The following is a 21,683-nucleotide window of genomic DNA, read 5'->3' as shown; positions in this document are numbered from 1 at the left end:
AAAAACCATTAATCAATTATCAAAATAGTTGCTGATTAATTTTCTCTCGATTGACTAGTCAATTAATTAACTAACTGTCGCAGCCTGAAACGTGTGTGTACTGTTCAAGGGACCAGTCTTCCGATGTAAACACTATATTTCATGGTGAAAAGGAGGCACGTGTTACGTGTTGAGAGTAAGAAAAGAAGGTAAATAGAGAAAATACTGTCTAAAATATAAAAGAGAGAAAGTGTTTATTCAACATCTTTATTATGAAGTACCTTTTTAAAAGAAATGTACAAGTGGAACCAGCACAGTGACATCTTGGCGTTTACCTTTGAAAAAACAGAAACACCATGGACATGTGGTGCAGGTCTGAAGACACGTATGAAATGATAATGTACATATTTACAGCAGAGGATCTATCAGAACAGAAGTGAGCAAGCATGTCTGTAGCTAAAAATACAACAGGACTGACTGAAAACAAAAAAAAAACTTACATTAAAAAGCATGGATTGGTTCAATAAACATATTTTGAAAGATAACATGATAAAGGCACTGTGTTTCACACAAATCGACAACACAACAGACGCGGTTGTTTGTTTTGTCCATCTCTGAAGAAATCATAATCACAAGAAACAACTCTTAACAAAATGTTGTCATTCAACTGTCCCTGGGCGTTCTTTCTAATATAACAGATAAAATATATCTGAGGGCCATAGCAGTTCGCACATAAACATTAAAACAAAAATAGACAATTCAACTCATCAGGAAAACATTCCTTATAAAGAACATGCTCGGTGATTATTAAAATTACATTTTTTTTTTTATAAACAAATACATATCTAAATTTTAAATTTCATATTGAAGGCATAATGGGTTGAAGTAAGGACAAGTATGTTTTCCAATCCTATGTTTCCCTTACTGGGCTGAACCCAGGACAAATTGACATTCCTGCCAGACCTACTGTAGGACCTCTTTGTTTGATGAACACATTCAATTAACGACCAGCATAGATTACACAAAACACTCAATCCGGACAAAGGTTTGGGATCAACACTGAAGGTAGACTCAGGCGTATTGACATGACCGATGAAGTGATTCCTTTAAGGAAATAGCAGGTAAAAGTTTTTTTTAAAAATGTCAAATTACATTCAGCTTACATGGCTGGTGTGTCATCAGTGCAACGTCTGCACGGTGCTTTACGATATTCTGGCCACAAGGCAGTACTGTAACGGATGTGAGCAGTTTAAAAAGGAATAGTTTGACATTTTTTAGAAAAATGCTTATCTGCTTTTTGGCTGAGAGTTAGATGAAAAGATTGACAACGCTCTCGTCTGTACGGTAAATATAAAGCTTCAGCCATCAGCCGGTTAGCTTAGCATAAAGACTGGAAACAAAGGAAAACAGTTAGCCAAGCTCTTTCAAAAGCTAACAAAATTCACCTACTAGCACCTCTGAAGCTCACTAATTAACATGTTATATCTGGTTAATTTTAAGGCTGAAATGATGCATCGATTAATGATTATATGATTGACAGGAGAACAATACATTTTTTGTTTTAAGAAACAGGAAGTCAAATATCCATTAGTGCTGGTTGGACAAACAAAGCAATTTCTAGACGTCACCTTGGGCTTTAAGAAACTGTGATGGGCTGACATTAATGATTAACTGAGAAAACAATTGGTAAATTGCTTGCTAATAACAATTAGGGCTGGGCAATATATCAATATTATATCAATATCTTGATATGAGACTAGATATTGGCAGTGGGGGGGGGGGGGGGGGGGGCAGCGCCACCCCCTGCTGTCCCAAAGCAGTCAACCAAGCAGTGTAAACACTGAATAATCATCCCTACAATATTGTCGCTGTATCGATATTGAGGTATATGGTCAGAAATATCGTGACATTTGATTTTGTCCATCTCGTCCAGCCCTAATAACAATAACTCTAGTTTATTTAATCTGTACTAAAGCTGAGCTGTAGGTGTCTTCATGCTAAGCTATAAGCTAACTGGTTGCTGGCTGTAGCTTCATATACACCATACAGATACGATCTTCTCAACCGACTCTTACAAAGAAAGCGGAAAAAGTGCATTTTTCAAAATGTCAAACCACTCCTTGGAGAAAAGCTGCAGATGTTAAACTCAACGTTAAACTACAATGTTTGAAGGTCGCTTTTGTTGCTCGATCTGAAACAATACATGTGATACTCGTGGACTGCACAGACACACGCTTGTAGGCATACGGGGACGCATGATATGCTCTTTGGCTGAGTACAGGCGTACATGACACAGAGGCTTTCACACTCACCAACACGCTTCAGAATAAGCATTCTAGATAGTAATGGCACTGGCCAGGCAGGCACCTAGACTGAGCTCGGAGTTACGTACACAGGCTCTCAGTATAGCAGAAAAATATCGGGGGGGACGTCGCGACTAGTCAAAACAACAGATGATCGTGGTCAAAAACGGCACACCTATAGCGTGTGCGCTCCTCTTTTTCACAAAAAAAAATTCGAGAATGGCACAGATAACCGATTTATGAGGGTGGGAAAAAACAAAAAACAAAAACAGTCCTACATTAAAAATGCATTGCGCAGGAGAACAGAACTGCACACTCAAGGTAAACAGTACAGAATTGGGATACGGAGATGTGGTATAGAGGAAAAAAAAACAAACAAACAAAATGGCTGCCCTGAAATGACTAATGAACTAGCTTCAAAACATACACAATAATACAACATTAAGTTGAGATATGACGAAATTAGGCTGCATTAATAAGTAATAGTACCTGCCTTGTACATACACAATTCAAATAAAAAGGAAAACAAGTAGCTAGGATACTTGTCTTATCAAAAATATGTAGCTTTGGTAAACAAGTTATGTAGAGAACTGTTGTCTGGACATGTTTATGTGAGAGATCACTACATGACATCTAGGAATCAAGGGTGAGCACGTTTCTCTTTTGAGGCTATGAAGTCAACGAGAGGAGAAGCAGGCTAATAGTTCCACTTCCCTAAATCCTCCGTCCTCTCCCCTTGTCACCAGCTGATGAGGAACAGAGACAGCGAAAGGCAGCGAGACTCCTGAATGGAACAAATCCGCTTTCTTTACTGTCCCGAGCACCGATTGAAGAGTTTCCGTGGTAATGTAGCAGCATCGTAATGGTCTGCGGAGGACAGGCTCCTCCAGAGCAGAAGTGGAAGACTACTTATCCTCTCTCCTTCCAGCAGTCCCTCACCCTTTTCCATCCATCGCGGTGGAAGTGGAAGACTGGTCAGACATCAGATTTTTTTTTTTTTCTTTTTTTTTAATTTTTTTAAAACAGCCCTCCTCGGATATCCACAGTGGAGACAAGACAGGTGAAATAATTTATGTTCCTTTCCTCCGCTCTCCCGTGTCATCTGGCCAAGCTTCTTCGCTTTTATGTAGGGTTTGATCCAGGCTTTGACGCAGATTTCCAGATATTCCACTAAAAAAAAACAACCACCTCCTTAATACTCGAGCTTCTACCATGCAGCGCGATCTACCTTCTGTCACACATTGCTCCTTCCTTCTTTCTACTTTCTCTCGTTCGTTTTTCCCCCCACACAGCTGAATTTCTTCTTCTCCGACCCGAATGTATCTCCTCTTTTCAAATGAACTTTTTTTGCAACTCCGTTTCGTCTTCCTGTTCCCGAATTTCAGTCGACTTTCTCCACCTTCCCGATGATCTTCTCCTCGAAGATGGGCAAGATGGCGTCGTCGTCGCGGACCTCCTCGAACACTACGCCGCAGTCGAACTCGTCGCTCACTTTCTTAAAGTAGAACCTGCATGCAAAAGACAAGACGTGTATAAGACACATATTTTTTTGTTTACTTTTCATCAATTCTGAGCCAAAAATGGTTCCTTTAAACTGAGACGTTCCCACCTGTACTGTTAATTTTAAGATATACTCATCAGATGTTCTCACCTGTAGTGGCCCTTTTTGGTAAGCAGCTCCTTGAACTGGCCCAAAGTCACCACACGGCCTTTGACTGATGTTCGGTATGGGATCGGCTCTCCACAAAAGTAGTAAGCGACCGTCATGTTCTCACATACTTGGCGCTTACCGGACTTATGCCTTAAAAAAGAGAGAAAGATCCGTGTTAGACACTTGTCATCATATCAGCAAAAATGTGATTTCAGGCTATATAAATAAATCTAACTCGACACTCTACCTCTGCTTGGCCTGCTGTAGTGCGTTCCTCCTCCTCTCCTCCTCCAGCCTCCTCCTAGCCTCCTCCAGCTGGGTGAGGGGGTTTGGAGCCGGGTTGGGGGGCATGGCTGGGTCCTGGATGAAAGGGTGAGAGGGCTGGACCTGGGCGGACGATGAGCAGGGGATGGCGGGGGACACCGATGATGAGGGGTTGTTACGCAGCTGGGCGGACACCCAGGGGTGCACCGCCCCAGGTCGCTCCACTGAGGTTGGACGTGGTGACTCGCTGCTGGCTCCCGTCCTCCTGGAGCTGCTTGTGCTGCCGCTGGAGAAACAACAAAGAGGGAGACGGGAAGAACGTCAGGCGACTTGACAGAAATATCGAGAAGACTGATGCGATACTTATCTCCACAAACAGTTAAAGCAACTAGATATATTTCTTACGCAGCTAGATTCATATAAATCTACTTAATCCCATTTTATGAGGGAAAAATAACTGATAAAGTGGTGGACGCAGCACTGTGATAAGACAGTACAAAAATGTTTTTTGGCAGGAGTGGTGGGCCTTCTGAAAAATCTGAAATGATATATTTAATAAAAGAATTAAACTCTGAATATATCTAAAAGTATAACACATTAGAAATGTTTATATTCATCATGAGCGATACGAGTAATAGTGTAAGACTCACCCGTGTGAGCTCTTCCTCTGTCTGTCTCCTTCCATCATCCACTGCAGGATCTTCTGGTTTCTCTCCAGATCCTCCAGCGGTACCTGGGTCTCCATGCCACGCCCGCTCTCATCACCTTTGCCTGATGTCTCCGACGTCTTCTTGCAACCTCGCCGTGATAGCGTGCTTCCTTTACTGCTGCAGAATGAACAGGTGACACATACACAAACCAGTTTAGATCACCTGGATACAAGACGCTGTAGTCCTGGTGTGCACGTTTAGCACATTTACGACCGCATCGGCCTACCTGTAGCCCATCCCCTCGAGCGTGCTGGCTCCAGCCCCGTCGGCGTAGTTTCGACTTCTCCCTGCGTACTGGTTGGCTGGGTCTCCGTTCCAAAGGAAGTTGGCCTGAGACCTGGAGCCCGCCTCCTCCTGCCCTTCTCTTCCTCGGTGGTGATACAGTTGCTTGTGGTGATGCATACCTGAAGAGGACATCAGTAAGAGACTCATCAGTGACGTGCTCGCCTCTCTTCAATACATCCTACAGCAGCTTAACTGTACTTAACTGTCATGTCATTGAGAAACCTGGTTTTTGTGATCAGGGTGGGGGATTAGAGAGACCTGATTTCCACAGGTAGTTTTCTATGTAACGCGGTTACTGAAGTGCACGTTAACGCACTGATGGTCAACAAATCCCGTGAAAAGACAAAAAAAACAATCGATGGATCCTGCGTCCCTCAGGCCAGTCTGCTGAGGTACCATGACAACGTGCGTGAGAGAGCGCGAGCATAAAAACAAAACTTTATTTTCTCTGCATTTTTCTTGTGGTTACTCAATTGAAAACAAGATAAAGTTCATTAAAAAAAGTTGCTGATTAATGTTCTATCAACCGCCCTACATCACATTGTTTCCTCTCAGCCCGTTAGCAAATGTTACGAGGCCCTGGACATTTCTCTTTGTTTGATAAGTAAAGTTAGACTTTGCTGTCGGCTTCCTGATTTATTTTAAAAAAAGATAAGAGAAAACAGAGAGAAAGAGTGTGAGCGAGTGAGAACAAAGCCAGGAAATGAGAGAAATAAAACGTTATTTTCTGATCGTTTCATGGCGGTTACGTTCTAAAAGCACAAATAAAACAACCGTTAAACACTCAACAGATGATTTACTGTGGAAACAGACGCTCTTAGTTTCTGTTACATTTTCCTCCTCCTGCACTTCTCCTTTTTTATTCATTCATTACGGTTCAACTCCATGTCTGTAGTGGACAGGTGGTTCGCTGAAGCAGACAGAAGGAGCTTGGAATAAATACGTGCACACAAACAAATGCCATTATGTTCTTTCTCCCACTGTTCAATCTTAATGAGTACATTTCTGCAGTGAGAGATCTGCAGAAATGTATTATTGTCTCAGTTCATGACATAAGAGTTTATTATCAAGGTCATCCAAACTCACTGAAATGTTATTCTCATAAACTCTTTTCTCTTCTCCCCATGTACTCCAGACTCTCTGGCTGCTCTCTGGAGAATCCTACATTTATACAACATTCATTTACTCCGATCCAATACGCCTAACTTTATATTTTGCATATTTGCGTAATATATCAACAATACATATCCATAACTAAAGGAAACCAACCAACCGAATCTAAAGAGAAAAATGTTACTTTGGACACCGGAACCTCTGCACAAGAGCACCAAATGTGGATTAATCCACTGCTAAAAATAGTCCCCAACAAATGCACCATTTACTCCTGTCTGACTAATGTTTTAGGTAATGACTTAACCTTTTGAAAAACATGTTTGTGAATATTTACAGTACCTTTTGGACACATCTTCTCATTCTCTTGATTTGTGTCTTTTCAAGGGAATTAGTTAACAATAAACACAAATAATATAAATACCTTGTTCACTGCCACACAGCTACAATATCATAGACGATGTGCTATCATGTGACAGGAAAAGGAGTCACGGAACAATAGTCGGGGTGTGCCAATCATGAAACCTTAAAAAAGTGTTGATTTTCTGTGCTGAGAACAGCGATGCGTCCCCCTGGCACTGCCACGCGGTTAAGATGCACATCCTACTCTGCTGTCTCTCCCTCTCACTGCCCCTCCAGTTCCCCTTCGCAGCCTCTTACCTTTAACCCCGGCAGCAGGCAGACTGTGACCTCCCCCTCGGTGTGGGGGGTAGTGTGGCGGGCCGATCCCCCCGTCGGGCGAGCGTGACGATTTGGGAGGAGTGTGTCGACCCCCTCCTCCTCCTAAGGTGCTGTTGGTTGCCCCTGGCGACTGGCAGCCCGGCGTCTTCATCACGCGCTGTACATGCTCATCCAAAATAGATTCCGGGTCGTCGTCATGGGAATCCTCCATGGCAACCAGGCCGCCGTAAGTGGCGACTGTCGCCGAGTTAGCAGTGGTCTCTGAATAACGGGCGCCGTAGAGAGGTGGAAACGATGAGGGGAGGGGGAGTGGTATGCTATGAGAAGACATGGAGGTTGTCACGGAGATGTCAGCATCGTCCCCCTCTTCTTCCTGTTGTGAGGAAGGAAACAGACGTTTTATTGGTAAGTTGACACACACTTGTAAATGTAAAAAAATATGATTAATAAATATGAATCAGTCATAATCCGGCTCAGTACAAATCTTGTACACACGTGTATTAAATAGGATATTGTTTGATTGATTGTTACCGAGGTAAATGTGACAATTAATTAAAATTGATTTTAGGTGATATATCTGCTCGCCCTATAATTGGTGCACATACCCATGTTCCTCAATATATATATAATACATTTCTCATATCAACGTGAATTTTTGTATTGCGATCTCATTGCATCACGAGGAGGACACGTGCGGTCGTGAACTCACCAGTCGTACTCTCTTCAGCCTTTCTTCGAGTCTTTCCTGAGCCTCTCGCTCTCTGAGAACCGTCTCCAGCCTGCTGATCAGCTCTGCTGCAAACCTCTCAGGCTCTACGTGGATGTCCTTTGGCATGCGGTACGTGCGCTGCGTACAGACACGAGCACAAAAAATTACATGCAGTGGATTCCTATAGACAGCGGCGGCTAAAAATTCGGATGCCGAATTTGTTAATGTAAATTATCAGGTGGGAAATAAATGTTATAATGAGTCGAAAAGAGCAGCACGACCGTGAAGAGGAAGAGACACAAAAAAGAGACTAATTCCAACAAAGAAAAAGAATGAAAGCACATTATTGTATGTTTAACCCACTATATTAACATTAAAATTAGACAAAATACAAATTATACTTTTGTAAATTACATATTTCTATGAGACACATGCAGACAAATATGCTTACATCACAAGCTGCTCTACTTAAAAGGTGAATGTCATTAAATATTCCAGGAATATTGCATTAAATATTCTCATATTCCAGTTTAGGCAGCTAGTTGTTGGCTTTATTCGTATTTATACTTTCTATCAGCTCTTCCATGTTGTTTTATGTCATATTTGAATTTGTGCATACCATCCAAGATACTGGACTTGTGCAAGGTTAAGTTTAAAAATGATTTGATTAAAAGGTATTACGTAATTTGTTATAGAAACATTAACAGTATCATTGCTAAGTGACCTATTAATTATAACAATGTGGCGCCGTACTTTGCGAAACATTCTTGTGTCACAGGTTAATCCTCCCTCAGCTATCTGTTGTTATCTGTTACAGTAATAAAGCTGGGACAGCATGAAGACATTGTCATTAATATTTGATTAAGGTCATCAGGTTTTATGCTGCCTTTACTGCTGTGTGATTACAGCCGTCTGTGCTGACGTGAGGATAAAAGAGCGTCTGAGTGTCTGTATAACTCACAGGTATATGAGGTAGGGGCACACGTCCATTAGCTTTGGCACTTTCATGCATCTCTTTGCGATGCTGCTTCCGATATCTGTATGGAGGAATACCATCTCTGCAAACACAGACACACAATCAATCAAACATCTTAACAACTCGTTAATTAACACTTCAGGTGTAGCATTTAGTAACTGAATTAATAAAAGGAGAGATTTAAATGATGAAGTACGTCTGCGTTAACTTACACACTGCTGTCGGTCAGCGATAGTGTGTCTGCATCACTCGACATGCTCTGTTGCTCGCTGTCGTTGGCGCTGGTTGCTGGAGCGCGAGCGTAGCCCATGTTAGCGTAGTACGGGTTTACCGGCTCTCTCCAAGGTCTGAGGATGAGGAGAGACATCGTGGTTAATGTGCCCATATTAAAAACGTGGGGTTATGCTCTCACAGACGAGGCTCAACGTATAGATAGAGGAGTAATCTAGGAGTGTTCGCAGGGTTTTCCATGACAATGAAGGGAATTGCTACCACCAGGAGATGTCTCAGGAATTTTCAGTTGTTTTTAAGTTGATTCAAACTCAAACTCACATTCACACAATTTTTTAGCTTTTTAAAGAACATAGTAACAAGGAAAATTTTAATTTAATTCGGAAAACAAACATTTTTAAGTGTAACAAGTGAAACCATTGTTCAAGCTGAACAAGGGTTTAAGTAAAGAAACAGACTTTTCTCATCATGAAAAGAGTTTTGTTCTGTTTGACACAGTACATTAATAGGAAAAAAAACAAATTAAACTAAAAAGCAACGGATATTAGCAGATTTGGAAATGAAGCAGTGCTTTAAATACCGCTGCCTTTGCACCAAACATCATTATTACAGTTTATTGGGTAAACTCTCCTGGTGTACACTAGACATGATGGCATCAATATATATTTTTTTAACTGAGGGAAAAACACCCCTATTCTAGTGAGGTGCTGGCCTGCAGGCAACAACTATATATCAACTTATAAAGAAAGATTTCAAAGACAGAATTTCAGATGACAGCCTTCCTTCAGGATTAAAACGACAGGGAGGATATTAGTATCATTAGCAATATTGGCATGAATGACCATGGAAACGATTCATTACTGAATACTGGAAAATATTAATGCTTCTTAACAGAAAGTATTGTAAACTTTAAGACATCATTGTGTCTAGGGCCGCAACAAGCGATTGTTTTCATTATTAATTAATCTGTCAACTATTTTCTTGATTAATCGATTTGTCGTTTGGTCTATAAAATGTCAAATGACAACATTAAGCGTCTTGTTTTGTCTTAATCAAAAGTCCACAACCCAACAATATTCAGTTTACTATGTTAGAGGACTGAAGGAAACTAGAAAATTTTCACATTTAAGGAGCTGGAACCAGAGATTTTTTGTTTTTTCTTTTAAAAAACGATGAATCGATTATCAAAATAGTTGGTGATTCATTTTCTGATAATCACTGCAGCTCTAACTGTGTCCTTTATGAGAGCAACAACCACACACACACACACACACAAACACACACACCTGTACTCCCTGCTGTCCTGCCTCCTCCGGCTGGTTGTAGCTCTCTGCGGCGCCGTTTGCATCAGCAGGCTGTGAGTCAGCCGACCAGCTGGTGTGTCTCCACACTCCTCCTCATCTTTCTCTTCCTCCACTTCCCTCGGTCCTCCTCCACACCTAAGATCAGATATGAATTAGACGTGTTATTCAAACATCAGATAGACTCTCTTTCTGGTTTTTCACTTTGCGTTGCGAACTGACCAGTTGAGAAAGCTTACAGTTTAATCATTCTAGATGACTTTTACTCTCTTCATATATAAACATTTGTATAAATTCAGTACTGTAAGTTACAAGCCAGTAATTGATGTCATTGTTTTCAGCACAACACGGGCTATTTGAATGTTTCCTGCAGTGATATCACACGACATAATGAACAGTTATTAGATGAAGAAGTCAAAAGAAAAAGTAAAACTGAATTTGAATTTTTCAACATTTTATCCATTTCCTATAAAAACAAACTATGTGCAAATGATAACAATCTTCACATTTGTAGCCCAAGGCCTTAAGTAAAAAAACACAAGAAAAATTAAGTCTCACTTGCACAGAAAAAAGTACTATTAACATTTTTATCACAACTGTCTATATTTGTTTCTGGGTAATTTAACAAACAACTATGTGCGTGTGTGTGTCTTCACATTTGTAGACCAAGGCCTCAGATGAAAACCAAGCAGAACAAAATCAAGCAGGTAGCTCCTGGTCTGAAAAGTGAAACCATTGCGGAAGTTCCTTAAAACTGCATTCTTTCTAATGGCCATCAGGGGGCGACTCCACTGGTTGCAAAAAAAAAAAAAAAAAAGTCCAGTTGTTTGAAGTCCATGATAAAACGGCCTCCCTTCTAACTTGATTTATTACCTCAATAAACACTTTCCTAATGAGTTTATGGCCTCTATCAAGGCGGCATGAGGTTTAGTCTGTAAATTATGGCATGAAATAGATGATAAGGCAGAGTATAACCCCAGATTCATGGAGTGTAGGCATAGCTGCGGCTCTTTCATAGTGCGTTTTCAGTTCATGAAAGTTAACTGTAACATTTAGGTTGCCTAAAAAAGTCTTGTTCAGTGTTTGTTTGTGATAAAAGACCCTCTAAGAAGTCGGATGTTCAGTTTTTCCAGTAAGTATATTTTGTTTTAATGGTTTTAGGCATTTTTTTTTTTTTGCTAGCGAAAATTAGCATTTGCATTAGCATTATCACAGTTAACCATAGACTGTAAATGCACCGAGCTAACCAAGCTATCAGCTATGGCTAGCTCCACCCTTTCGTCCGAACACGGCCACTTCTGGATCCAAATATCAAAGATGGCCACGGCCAAATCCAAGATGGCGACAGTCAAATCACTAAACTCGAGGCTTCAAAACGGCAGTCCACAAACCAACGGGTGACGTCACGGTGACTACGTCCATTTTTTTTTTTTTTCAGTCTATGAGAAAAAGTGAACTATTTGCATTTTTAGCAAACTGTCAATATTTGTTTCTTGGTGTGTTTTTATGTTTTTTGCTTTTTTTTTTGGAAAATCGTCATTTTTGCCTGCCACACCACTTCCACCAAGTTGATCTTGCCGTTCCTCAATTTATATTAATTAATAAAACATTTGCAAACAGAATAAAACACCAAACATAATAAAAACACACATTTCACCATATGCGTAATTTGCGCATGCTCCAAGGGTCAAAGTGCATGCGGAGGTAGAAACATGTCTTTATGTAGCTCAGTACACTTCAGATAACTACTGAGACACATTATTCACTCTCTGAAGGTCGCTTCTGTGTTTCAGTAGATTTCTAAATGCTCAGGACAAAGCATAGACCTCTACAATCACATTTGTAAAATCGGTGATGCGCCATTTTGCAACAGTCACTGGTTCAGCTCACAGTTCACCACCCAATAACACAAATTGTGATTGGACAAGAAAGAGTCAACATGGCTGCCAGCGATCGCATTCTACAGTCAATATTAGATAAATAATTATTATAATTTTTCTAAAGTGTCTAAAAACAACAGTGTTTTCTTGATGGATTATAAGAACCAGTGACGGCTCATAACAGCTTTTTAAAGTAAGTATTATTATAGTATATATAGTATTATAGTACTTTTACGTCGTATATGTCTTTGTTGACCCCAGAGGGTTAACGGTTCGAATCAAAGTCTCAAGCTTATCTTACCTCCACTCCTCATCCTCAGCGAGCGTGGGTAAGTACCCCGGCACAGGCTTGGCTGGACCCGATGAAGGACTCTGATCACTGGGGTTAGGCTTCGGGCTCTCTCCTCCTGTCCGTGTGAACTCCAGGTACAGATCCGACTTGAGGAACAAAGGGTAGGTGTTCTCCTCCATCATGGCCTGGATCTCTGTCTGGGCCTGGAGCACACGAACACAGGGGTCACATACTGGGACTCAAGAGTCGCTACAATACTCAGTGATGCCTAAAAATGTTACCATCGTTTTAATTACTTTATAAAGCGCAACACGTCATACTTCCCTCTTGACTTAGGCTGAACACAATTTCAGTACTGCTTCGCTTTTTCACGCAATACCCGTTCCAGACCGACACAATGACACAGAATAAAATCTGCGTTTATGTAACAAACTACCCAGCTAATCTAATACTCCGTCAAGACTGACAGAGAGGTGTGTTGAGAGCAAGAATTTCATTAGGGATGGAAAAGCAAGAAAGCAAGAGAGGCCGTACGAGTGGAAGAGCGACGGAGAGAGAGAGTTGGAAAGGTTGGCTGCGAGAGAACAAAAACTTTTTCATCTGGTAATTATGTAATGTCATTGTGTGTCATTTTGTTGTTTAGCAGTGATCGAGTGTGGACTCGAGTCTCGGTGAACAACACATTAATCTGTGACGGCAGCCTCGTATGAATGTGATCTGAACACGCATTCAATAGACCCACATCATATCAAGAAAAGAGGAAAAAAAAAAAACGGAGATAAAAACAGTGGAAGAGATAACAGGAAAATGAGGGTTCAGGTGAAAAACCCAAGAAATCATTGAATCTGTGATTTAATCTGTGATGCGTGCTGCACCCTTTCTTTAGATATTATTTTAATTTTTCTACAGGCAAACAGTCTGCGTACACTTTTTTTTTTGCCTACGCAGCTGATAACATGCTGGGATGTGCGTACGCTATCCCGAGGCATTGACAACAGGCTAACAGACCTTTACAGCCACAGGAGCTTGAACTGATATCTTCTGAAGTACTATAACAGCATTTCAACCACAGGAAGCTACACACAGCTATAATTTATGTCCCCAAAACATCCCTTCTAAAGAGGTGGAACTTTCTATTAGAGCTGCAATGATTATTCAATGGAAAATTAATTGGCAGTTATTTTGATACTCGATCAATCGTTTCAGTTATTTTTCGAGCAAACACTCTTTGTTTCCAGCTTCTCAAATGTTACAATTTGCTGTTTCTCTTTGTCATATGTGGCAAACTATTTTATATCTTTGTCACAAAAAACCAAACTGAAGACATCATTGTGCGCTCTGAGAAATTGTGAACGCCATTGTTCACCATTTTTTAACATTTCATCAACTCGGCATAAAATAAAACAATCGTTAGTTGGAGCCTTACTTTCCATCCGGCCCAGAAACTATCAGGATGGAGTTTGCTGTGCTGAATATTGAAGACTGGTCTCACTCACACACACACACACACACATAAACCTCGAGACTGCAACAGCTGATGTGTAACATTAATGCTGACTGCAAATGCTCCATAGAAAACCATATAAAATGAATTCATATATCAGTAAACTCTCTATACTCCAAATCGAAACTGATTTGGCAAGTTCACAAACAGAAATACTCTCCACTACCACTCAAGACCTGCTTATCAAATGGCAGCCGCACCAGATATCGCCATTTATGATGGCGGCAGACATGGCTGTCTGGTTCTTCAAATCAGGAAGTAAACATTGACCTACAACACAACTATGAATGTGGGCCAATAACACTTCTGCAACTGATTAAATCATGACACCTTTGGAAGTTACAGATGACTAAGTTATCAGTGTCAGTCTGCCCACAGTGCTGCTATCCAACCCAAATATGGTGACTGTTGGGTTTCAAACACCCATCAATTCAGTTTCAGTTGCTGTATCTCGGCCAGTTTGCCCAGCGATTGATGTTCAGTTGGCTGATACTTTAAAAATGAGTAAACTGAAATGGACTAAATACAGTCAGTGAGAAACTTATTTGACTCTCTGCTAGCCTGAGCAGTTCATCATCCATCACTATTATTTGAACATTTACAAACATTAAATCAATGTTTTAATCACCTGTTCAAACATGGCGGGGTCCGGATGTGGCCTCCCCACGCAGTCTCGGATGAAGCTCTTGGTGGCTGGTTTGATCTGCCTGGAGACAATCCCGCTTCCGTCTACGATGTACTTCCTGTAGATGGCCTTGGCCAGTTTTCCTCTCTTCTCCTGGCTGGTCTTCCTAAACCCCGAGCAGGCAAACCAGAAATCGAGAAGGTCCGCACACCCTTCCTGGCACAGGAAATTTCGAAACAGCTGGATGCCGTCCTGGTCGTCTAGGAGAGAGTGAAGTGACTCAGCCCACTTCAGGTAAGGTGGAGTTGGCGAAGCCGAGCCCTCGGGTTCATACCCCAAGTCCAGGTCCGGGCGACGCGGAGTCGCAGACGACGAGGAGGGCGTGTAACTCGATGGATCTCCCATTTTAGAGGACGACGATGACAGGGGAAAGCCAAGGGTTTGGGAAAGGGTGTTTGGACGGGTGCTGGCTGACTGGACCGGGGGGTCCACATCAGATCCCTCCTCACCAGGAACTGGGGGTCGCGGAGCATCCTCTGTGAAGTGGGCAGGGCCGCTCAGAGAGGCCACAACCCCGCCGCCACCGCCACCCCTGTACCCAATCCCATGTAATTCTCTGACAACACTCATGTCTCTGATTGCTCAAGGCAGAGGTCAGACTTTCCCCTCTAGCAATGATTTTGCAGACAAACAATTCACCCTGTGATGGAAACAAGAAAAACAGTTAGAAGCAGCAATGGAAATAAACATTATTACTAAATGACAAACACTGCTGATTCATCTCCTGGCCCCTTTACTGTCAGACCATCACTACATAGCATTTTTAAGAAGCAGCATGAGATGATGAGCCGGATAGATACAAAGAAAAGAGAGCAGGAGATAAACAAGTGTGACTAATAATATCAGGAGATGAATGAGGTGAATCCTTCATAACGTTAAACACTAAAAACATTGCTAGCACGCTAACTTAACATGTTTAGTCAGATACTTGCTATTAGCAAGTTAAACTAGCGTCTACCTGAAAGCATTTTAAAACCGTGCACAAATATTTCAAAGCTTAAGTTCACCACTTGAGTTTTTGTCGTCAGTTTAACAGCTAGCTTTAAAGCTAGCGCTAACAGCTGTCAAAACAACGCTAAAACTTCGTGAGGCTGAACATCATTTCCCAAATAACCAACAAATGTTAACAAGCTAAGACAGCTAGCTAGCCTTGTAGCAATGCCACCACCAATGCCAGTGCTTTGAAGTGAGAATCTCATTCATCTTGGCCTGCAAAGACGGTGGGGGATGGGTACAGAAACAAACTCTACAACCACACAAGACGGGCCTGCGTGCAAAAAACACTTCAACACAGGCGCACTTTGTACATTTGTTTGTGCCCAGCTAACTCGGAACAGAGGAAATGCACATTTTCGTACTGATTAACTTTAACAAATCAGCCGATCTGAGATCAAACAAAACAAGAAAGCGAGGGCACGTTTTCCACTCTACTGGCTGCAGCGCCAGCTAGCCTAGCTAGTTTTGGTTAGCGTTAATGTCCCGTGTTTTCCACTAAAGTGTCTCTCCTACCGTCTCTGGAAGCCCGTTCCCCGTAATCCGCTGCATTGGGGATACTGGCGAGAACTGTGTGCTCCAAAACGCAGCATATGGATAGCTTTCTTGTATTAAATATTAACGAAAATAACCCGTCGTCTTGCCCTTAACTCCCCATGGTGGCTGGTTTCAGAGCAATAATACAGAGCGAGAGAATACGTGCGTGCACGCCGCCGCCGTGCGGTGCGTGGTGCGTTTATAGAACCGCAACGCATAGAAGAGACGAACATAAAGTGTCTTTAAAGGATAGGTTCACAGATTTTCGAGTCTTTTTTAAAACAACAGTCAGGTGCTCAAATAAACACTGAAACAAAGTTTTCTTGCTGTAATCATTCTTCTTAGATGATCCCTTCATAATGCACTTACAATGTTAGTGATGGGGGACAAAATCCACAAGCCTCCTTCTGTGCAAAAATGTATTTAAAAGTTTATCTAAAGTTAATAGGAAGCTTCAGTTGTCCGAATTAGTCATATCAAGTAGATATCTTTCAACGTTACAGTCTTTTTAGTGCCAGAGTTCCTCTTTTTGTTACTATACTTCCACCGCAGCTCAACAGGGAAACACAAAGAGGGAATTTGATGCTGAAAGACTGTAAATATGGCAGATATCCACTTGATATGACTATCTCAGACTGCTGAAGCCTCATATAAGCTTCAGATAAACTTTTTAAAAAAAACAAACAAAAAAAATTGTGTGGACACATCGTGGATTTTGCCCCCCATCACTTACATTGAAAGGTCTTTTAATAGCCAGTATGAACAGGAGGAATGATTACAGAGAGGAAAACCTCTATCACTGTTCATATGGACACCTGACTGTTTTAAACTTGAAAAACTGTGAACCTGTCCTATAAGATCTCAGTTTACCATTAAGTGGTAGAAGAAGTATTTTGATTATTTACTTACTTTACTTATTACAATATACAAATATTCCACTACAATAAAGAGTAACACATTCAACATTTTACTCAAGTATTATCAAATAATGTAAATATTACACTGTTGGATTATTATTACTGATGCATCAACATTTATACAGTATTTTAATTTTGCAGCCGGTTGCAGTGGAGCTAATTTTACCTATTGTATATACTGTTGGGTGGTTTAATTTACTGTATGACAATGCATCGTCCTTGTTTTCTGATTAAAGGTTTTAAAACATTTTTATATGCAAAGTAACTAGTAACTATAGCCGTAAAATTAATGTAGTCAAGTGAAAAGTAGTGGTGTAGACGTGTAGTTTAAAATTAAAATATTCAAGTGAGTTACGAGTACCCCAGAAAAGTACTTAAATGCAGTAGTTGTGTAAATGTACTTAGTTACTTTTCACCACTGAAACTAACTATAATAAAGTAAGAAATATCGACAGCATCGCTATTAAGGCAGTACTGGCGTGGGCTGTGATGCGTAAATATTAATTAAATAGTTGTAATACTCAGGAAATTATATCTAACACTGCTGGCCAACAGCAATTCTGTGAAGCCCACGCCTAAAACTGCTTACTTCCACTAGCATGAATCTTAGTTCCCATATTAGCTCTATGCAGTGCAGAGTAGTGGATGAAGTATTCAGATTATTTACTTAAATAAAAGTAGCAATACTGCAATGTAAAAATACTCAATTACAAGTAAAGTCCTGCATTAAAATTGTACTTAAGTAAAAGTACAGAAGTATGAGAAACAACATACACTTAAAGTATTTACAATAAAAGTACCCATTAGGCAAAATGGCACCTGTAAGCATTATATTATTATATAATTATAATATTGCATTATGATTACTGATGCATTAATGTGTAAGAAGTCTTTAAAGTTGTAGTTGTCAAGGTGGATATAATATTCACTATAACTAATTAATTAGATGATCAACAGAAAAATAAGTGGAAACTATTTTTTATTATCAATAAATTATAGAATAGCCAAATATTCCCCAGTTTCCAAATTATGAGGATTTGCTGCTTTTCTTTGTCTTATTTGATAGAAAATGGAGAGTTTTTAGATTTTGGAGGTTTAGTCGGACAAAAAAAGCAATACATTTGATATCATAAACTTGGGAAATAACAATAATTTTTAAAAAAAGTTATTAAATATAGCACTGTATAATCTGAAAGGTAACTTGTAGCTGTCAGATAAATGTAGTGGAGTAAAAAGTACCACATTTGCTTCTGAAATGAGTAGTGGAGCAGAAGTATAAAGTAGCATAAAAAAGTACCTTAGAATTGTACTTGAGTGCAGAACTTGAGTAAATGTACTTAGTTACTTTCCACCATTGCCAGGACATTAGATACAGTTACTATCAAATAGATTTCGCAGAGCATCCCGGTTCTATCTGTCGCGGTTCTATGTCGGTTTAGCGAAATTACGCCCAGCAGCGCCCCTACAGACACCAACACGTCACTACACAATGGTCATCATAAAATGAATTGCAGTGGGAGCGACATCCCTTTAGACTCTGATTAACAGTTATTACATGGTTTATGGCACGCTGTTAGTACAACACATTGTCATGAAAGTTGAGAAGCAGAATGTATTGAAATAATAATAATAAAAAAATACATATATAAAAAAAACAGCGAGACTCAGACAGATGATCAACACCACAGACAACCTGCTCAGGTCTGTTCACTTTGCTCCAGGCAATCAGCCGAGACAAATCTGAGGCAACCTACATGTTCTAGTGAGAAACACTGACAAAAAAAGAGAGAAAAAAGTCGACTCACCTCGGATTTCTCAACTCTGACCAGGTGTTCAGTTAACGGAGCTCATCTTCTCATCTGACAGAGTGACTGACCGGACACCGCCGCCGCCACCTGAGCATCCTGCGTGTCACCCGCCTCTGCCGGGCTGTCAGTCAGCCAGGAGCACCGAGCTTTCACCGGTTTGTGTGTGAGAGTGTGTGTAAGGGTGTGTGTGTGAGAGAGAGAGAGGGAGAGAGAGACGGACAGACAGAGAGAGAGAAGGAAGGAGAGAGCGAGAGATTAGACTATTGTTAACAGTCATTTATTTCCTGTCAATAATACCAATAGATTAAAAAGATCCCCTAAAAAACACACATGTGAAATACATATTTTCACATGTAAAACATACAGTTAAGTGTCTGAAAACCACGTAAATGTTTATTACATATGAAATCTACAAAAACACAGGTGCTTATGTGAACTCACCACATTTGAAATGCCCTTTTACAAATGTATAGCATGTGAAATTTTCACAGGTGATCTTACATTTCACATGTGCTTGTATGTGATTCACATGAAAGGGTGTTCAAGATGAGATAAATATGTGAAATGTGTCTTAAATGTGATAAATTCTCACACACTCTTTTTTTCTTTTTTGGTAAAATCTTTTGGTAGAAATAAAAATACTACTAAGAATTGAGGAAACAATCTCACTAAAATGGTCAATTCAATCGCTGTTTCTGTAGCTTTCAGTACTGTCATATGGTCTTCATTAGTACATAGGGTTGCCCAGCTGTTATGGAATTGCAGATGTTTAAATTTCCATTTTTTTGTGAGTATTTTAAGGATTCTTTGTCCATGTTGGCATAAAAAAAAATCTCTGGAGCTCAGAACTGTTTGGTGCTCCTAAATTGACCTTGTGGTGAAATTAGTTTCAATGTTTTCAATTTGCTGTTTACAAGAATGAACTTAGAACCTCAAATGACATATTGAAAGAAATTCATATGGCTCTTTAATGTAATAAAAAACAAATTTTTTATGTACATAATATAATAAAAACGCAGGCAACACTCTCAAGAAGCTGGAAATTAGAGCAACAGACTTGAATTGACGACATCACCAGGAAACACACTGAGGAATTTGTGCATTGACAGTTAAATTGTGAGTTTGTTTACTTGTTTGGATGTTGCATCCAAATTGTTTTGAGTTATGAAGCGTGAAAATATTCTAGTAGAATCAACATGGGATTCAGGATCTGTCTCAAGATGACAAAGTCACTACGGTCAGTCTCTGCTGTTCAGTTTATTATTATAGAAATAAGCAATGACAGTAATGATTTAAGGATGAACTAATAAAATTTGGATGAAAAGACCTGCATACCAAACTGGCAACACACCTAGAATGAAGAGTGGTTTCACATAGCTGTTTACCATGCCTCCTGTCAGTCGGACTAGCTGTCCCACGTGGAGGTAGCAGGGTCTGGTGGCTCAGGTGAGGTCCAGACACCTGTCCTTGTCTTTGTCCACTCCTGGACAGACTGCTGCTCCATGACAACGTGAACCTGGGCTACAGAAAAAAAGAAAAAACAGCATTAAGAAACAGTCATATTTGACATCTTATCAGTGTCACATATGTGCTGTAGCTCTCATATGTATGACTCAGATTCTTTCTTTTTAATAATTGATTAAAAACCTGCCTCAAAGAAGTAATTATATACAATTAGAGCAGAACCATTCAAGTATAATACTGATATTATGATATTTAAAGATATATTATCTGGTATTTTAGTCTTTATAATATCATAATATAGCTTGAGTTAGTGCTCTGCAGGTCTCAAAGGCTTCTTTAGGCTCAAGGGATATTTCTGGAGAAACTTGACTGTTCAACATGACCTAAAGGCACAATAAATGCCGCTAATTGTTTGATAATTTCCCCATCTCTGTCAGAATTTACCTCTGTGTTCATATATTTTGAAAGCACCAATAATAATCTCCAAATATCATCTTATATTGATGTTTGTTTTTAGAGATATTGAGGATTGCGGTTTATTGCCCACGTTTATGTATACAATATGACCTCAAAAAATCTATTTAGCCTCATTATAATCTAGATCTTTAAAATAATTTAGATGTCTTTAAACAGATAATCAGTGTGAAATCATTCAATAGGAGATCTAGAGAAGTTTTTCGGAGGGCAGTAATGAAGACAGGCAAGACTGTTTGAGAACATGATGATGACATGTTTGACAGTGTGTATGATTGGCAGACTTTACAGCTTCGTTATGGAAATGTATTCACATCACTTTGGTATACACACACACACACACACACACACACACACACACACACACACACACACACACACATACATATTGCACATGTTCCTGCTGCAACAGGCTGGTGTTGTTATTGTTGCTGCATTGCCCCCAGAGACAATGAGGAGAGAGGAGAGGGAGACAAAGACAGAATACTGAGGAAGATGAACTTGACCTTTATGATGTCTTGGTGAGGAGGGGTTGGGGGCATGTTGGTACTTATGAATCTATAATGAACCTTGACTATGTGTGTGTGTGTGTGTGTGTGTGTGTGTGTGTGTGTGTGTGTGTGTGTGTTGTAGAGGTCTGAGCTCTTAGCTGAAGAAAGGTCATCACACAGGGGGGCACTAATACACCTGGTCCTCGTGCTCCCTCTCTCTTTCTCCCTCTATCTATCTATCTATCTATCTATCTATCTATCTATCTATAATATATAAAACCTATAATGAGAAAAAAGGACAATGCATCAGTCATACTGTAAATTAAACCACCCAACAGTATATACAATAGGTAAAATTAGCTCCATTGCAACCGGCTGCAAAATTAAAATGCTGTTTAAATGTTGATGCATCAGTAATAATAATCCAACAGTGTAATA

General features: G+C 40.2%; 1 protein-coding gene across 3 annotated transcripts; it reads right to left on the bottom strand.

The window, feature by feature from the left end:
• Positions 1-230: 230 nt before the first annotated feature.
• On the bottom strand, positions 231-18,999 carry LOC137180062 (axin-1-like). Of its 3 annotated transcripts, none has more exons than XM_067585248.1 (13): positions 18,814-18,999; positions 14,505-15,201; positions 12,382-12,575; positions 10,186-10,338; positions 8,881-9,015; positions 8,654-8,750; positions 7,693-7,830; positions 6,963-7,356; positions 5,134-5,311; positions 4,848-5,024; positions 4,181-4,483; positions 3,934-4,083; positions 231-3,790 (listed from the first exon to the last, which is right to left on the bottom strand). In XM_067585248.1, exons 2-13 carry the CDS (start codon positions 15,129-15,131, stop codon positions 3,664-3,666), a joined length of 2,673 nt encoding a protein of 890 aa, XP_067441349.1. In that variant the 5' UTR covers positions 15,132-15,201; positions 18,814-18,999; the 3' UTR covers positions 231-3,663. The 3 variants fall into 3 exon arrangements, with proteins under 3 accessions (XP_067441349.1, XP_067441348.1, XP_067441350.1); XM_067585247.1 differs by lacking the exon at positions 18,814-18,999 and adding an exon at positions 16,071-16,253; XM_067585249.1 differs by lacking the exon at positions 18,814-18,999 and adding an exon at positions 16,071-16,253 and having other exon boundaries at positions 4,848-5,021.
• Between the last annotated feature and the right edge of the window lie 2,684 nt (positions 19,000-21,683).

This window comes from Thunnus thynnus, chromosome 3, assembly GCF_963924715.1.
Source record: "Thunnus thynnus chromosome 3, fThuThy2.1, whole genome shotgun sequence".
Lineage (NCBI taxonomy): Eukaryota > Metazoa > Chordata > Actinopteri > Scombriformes > Scombridae > Thunnus > Thunnus thynnus.
The sequence above is the reverse complement of the archived record's forward strand: the minus strand, read 5'-3'. Positions and strand labels throughout refer to the sequence as shown.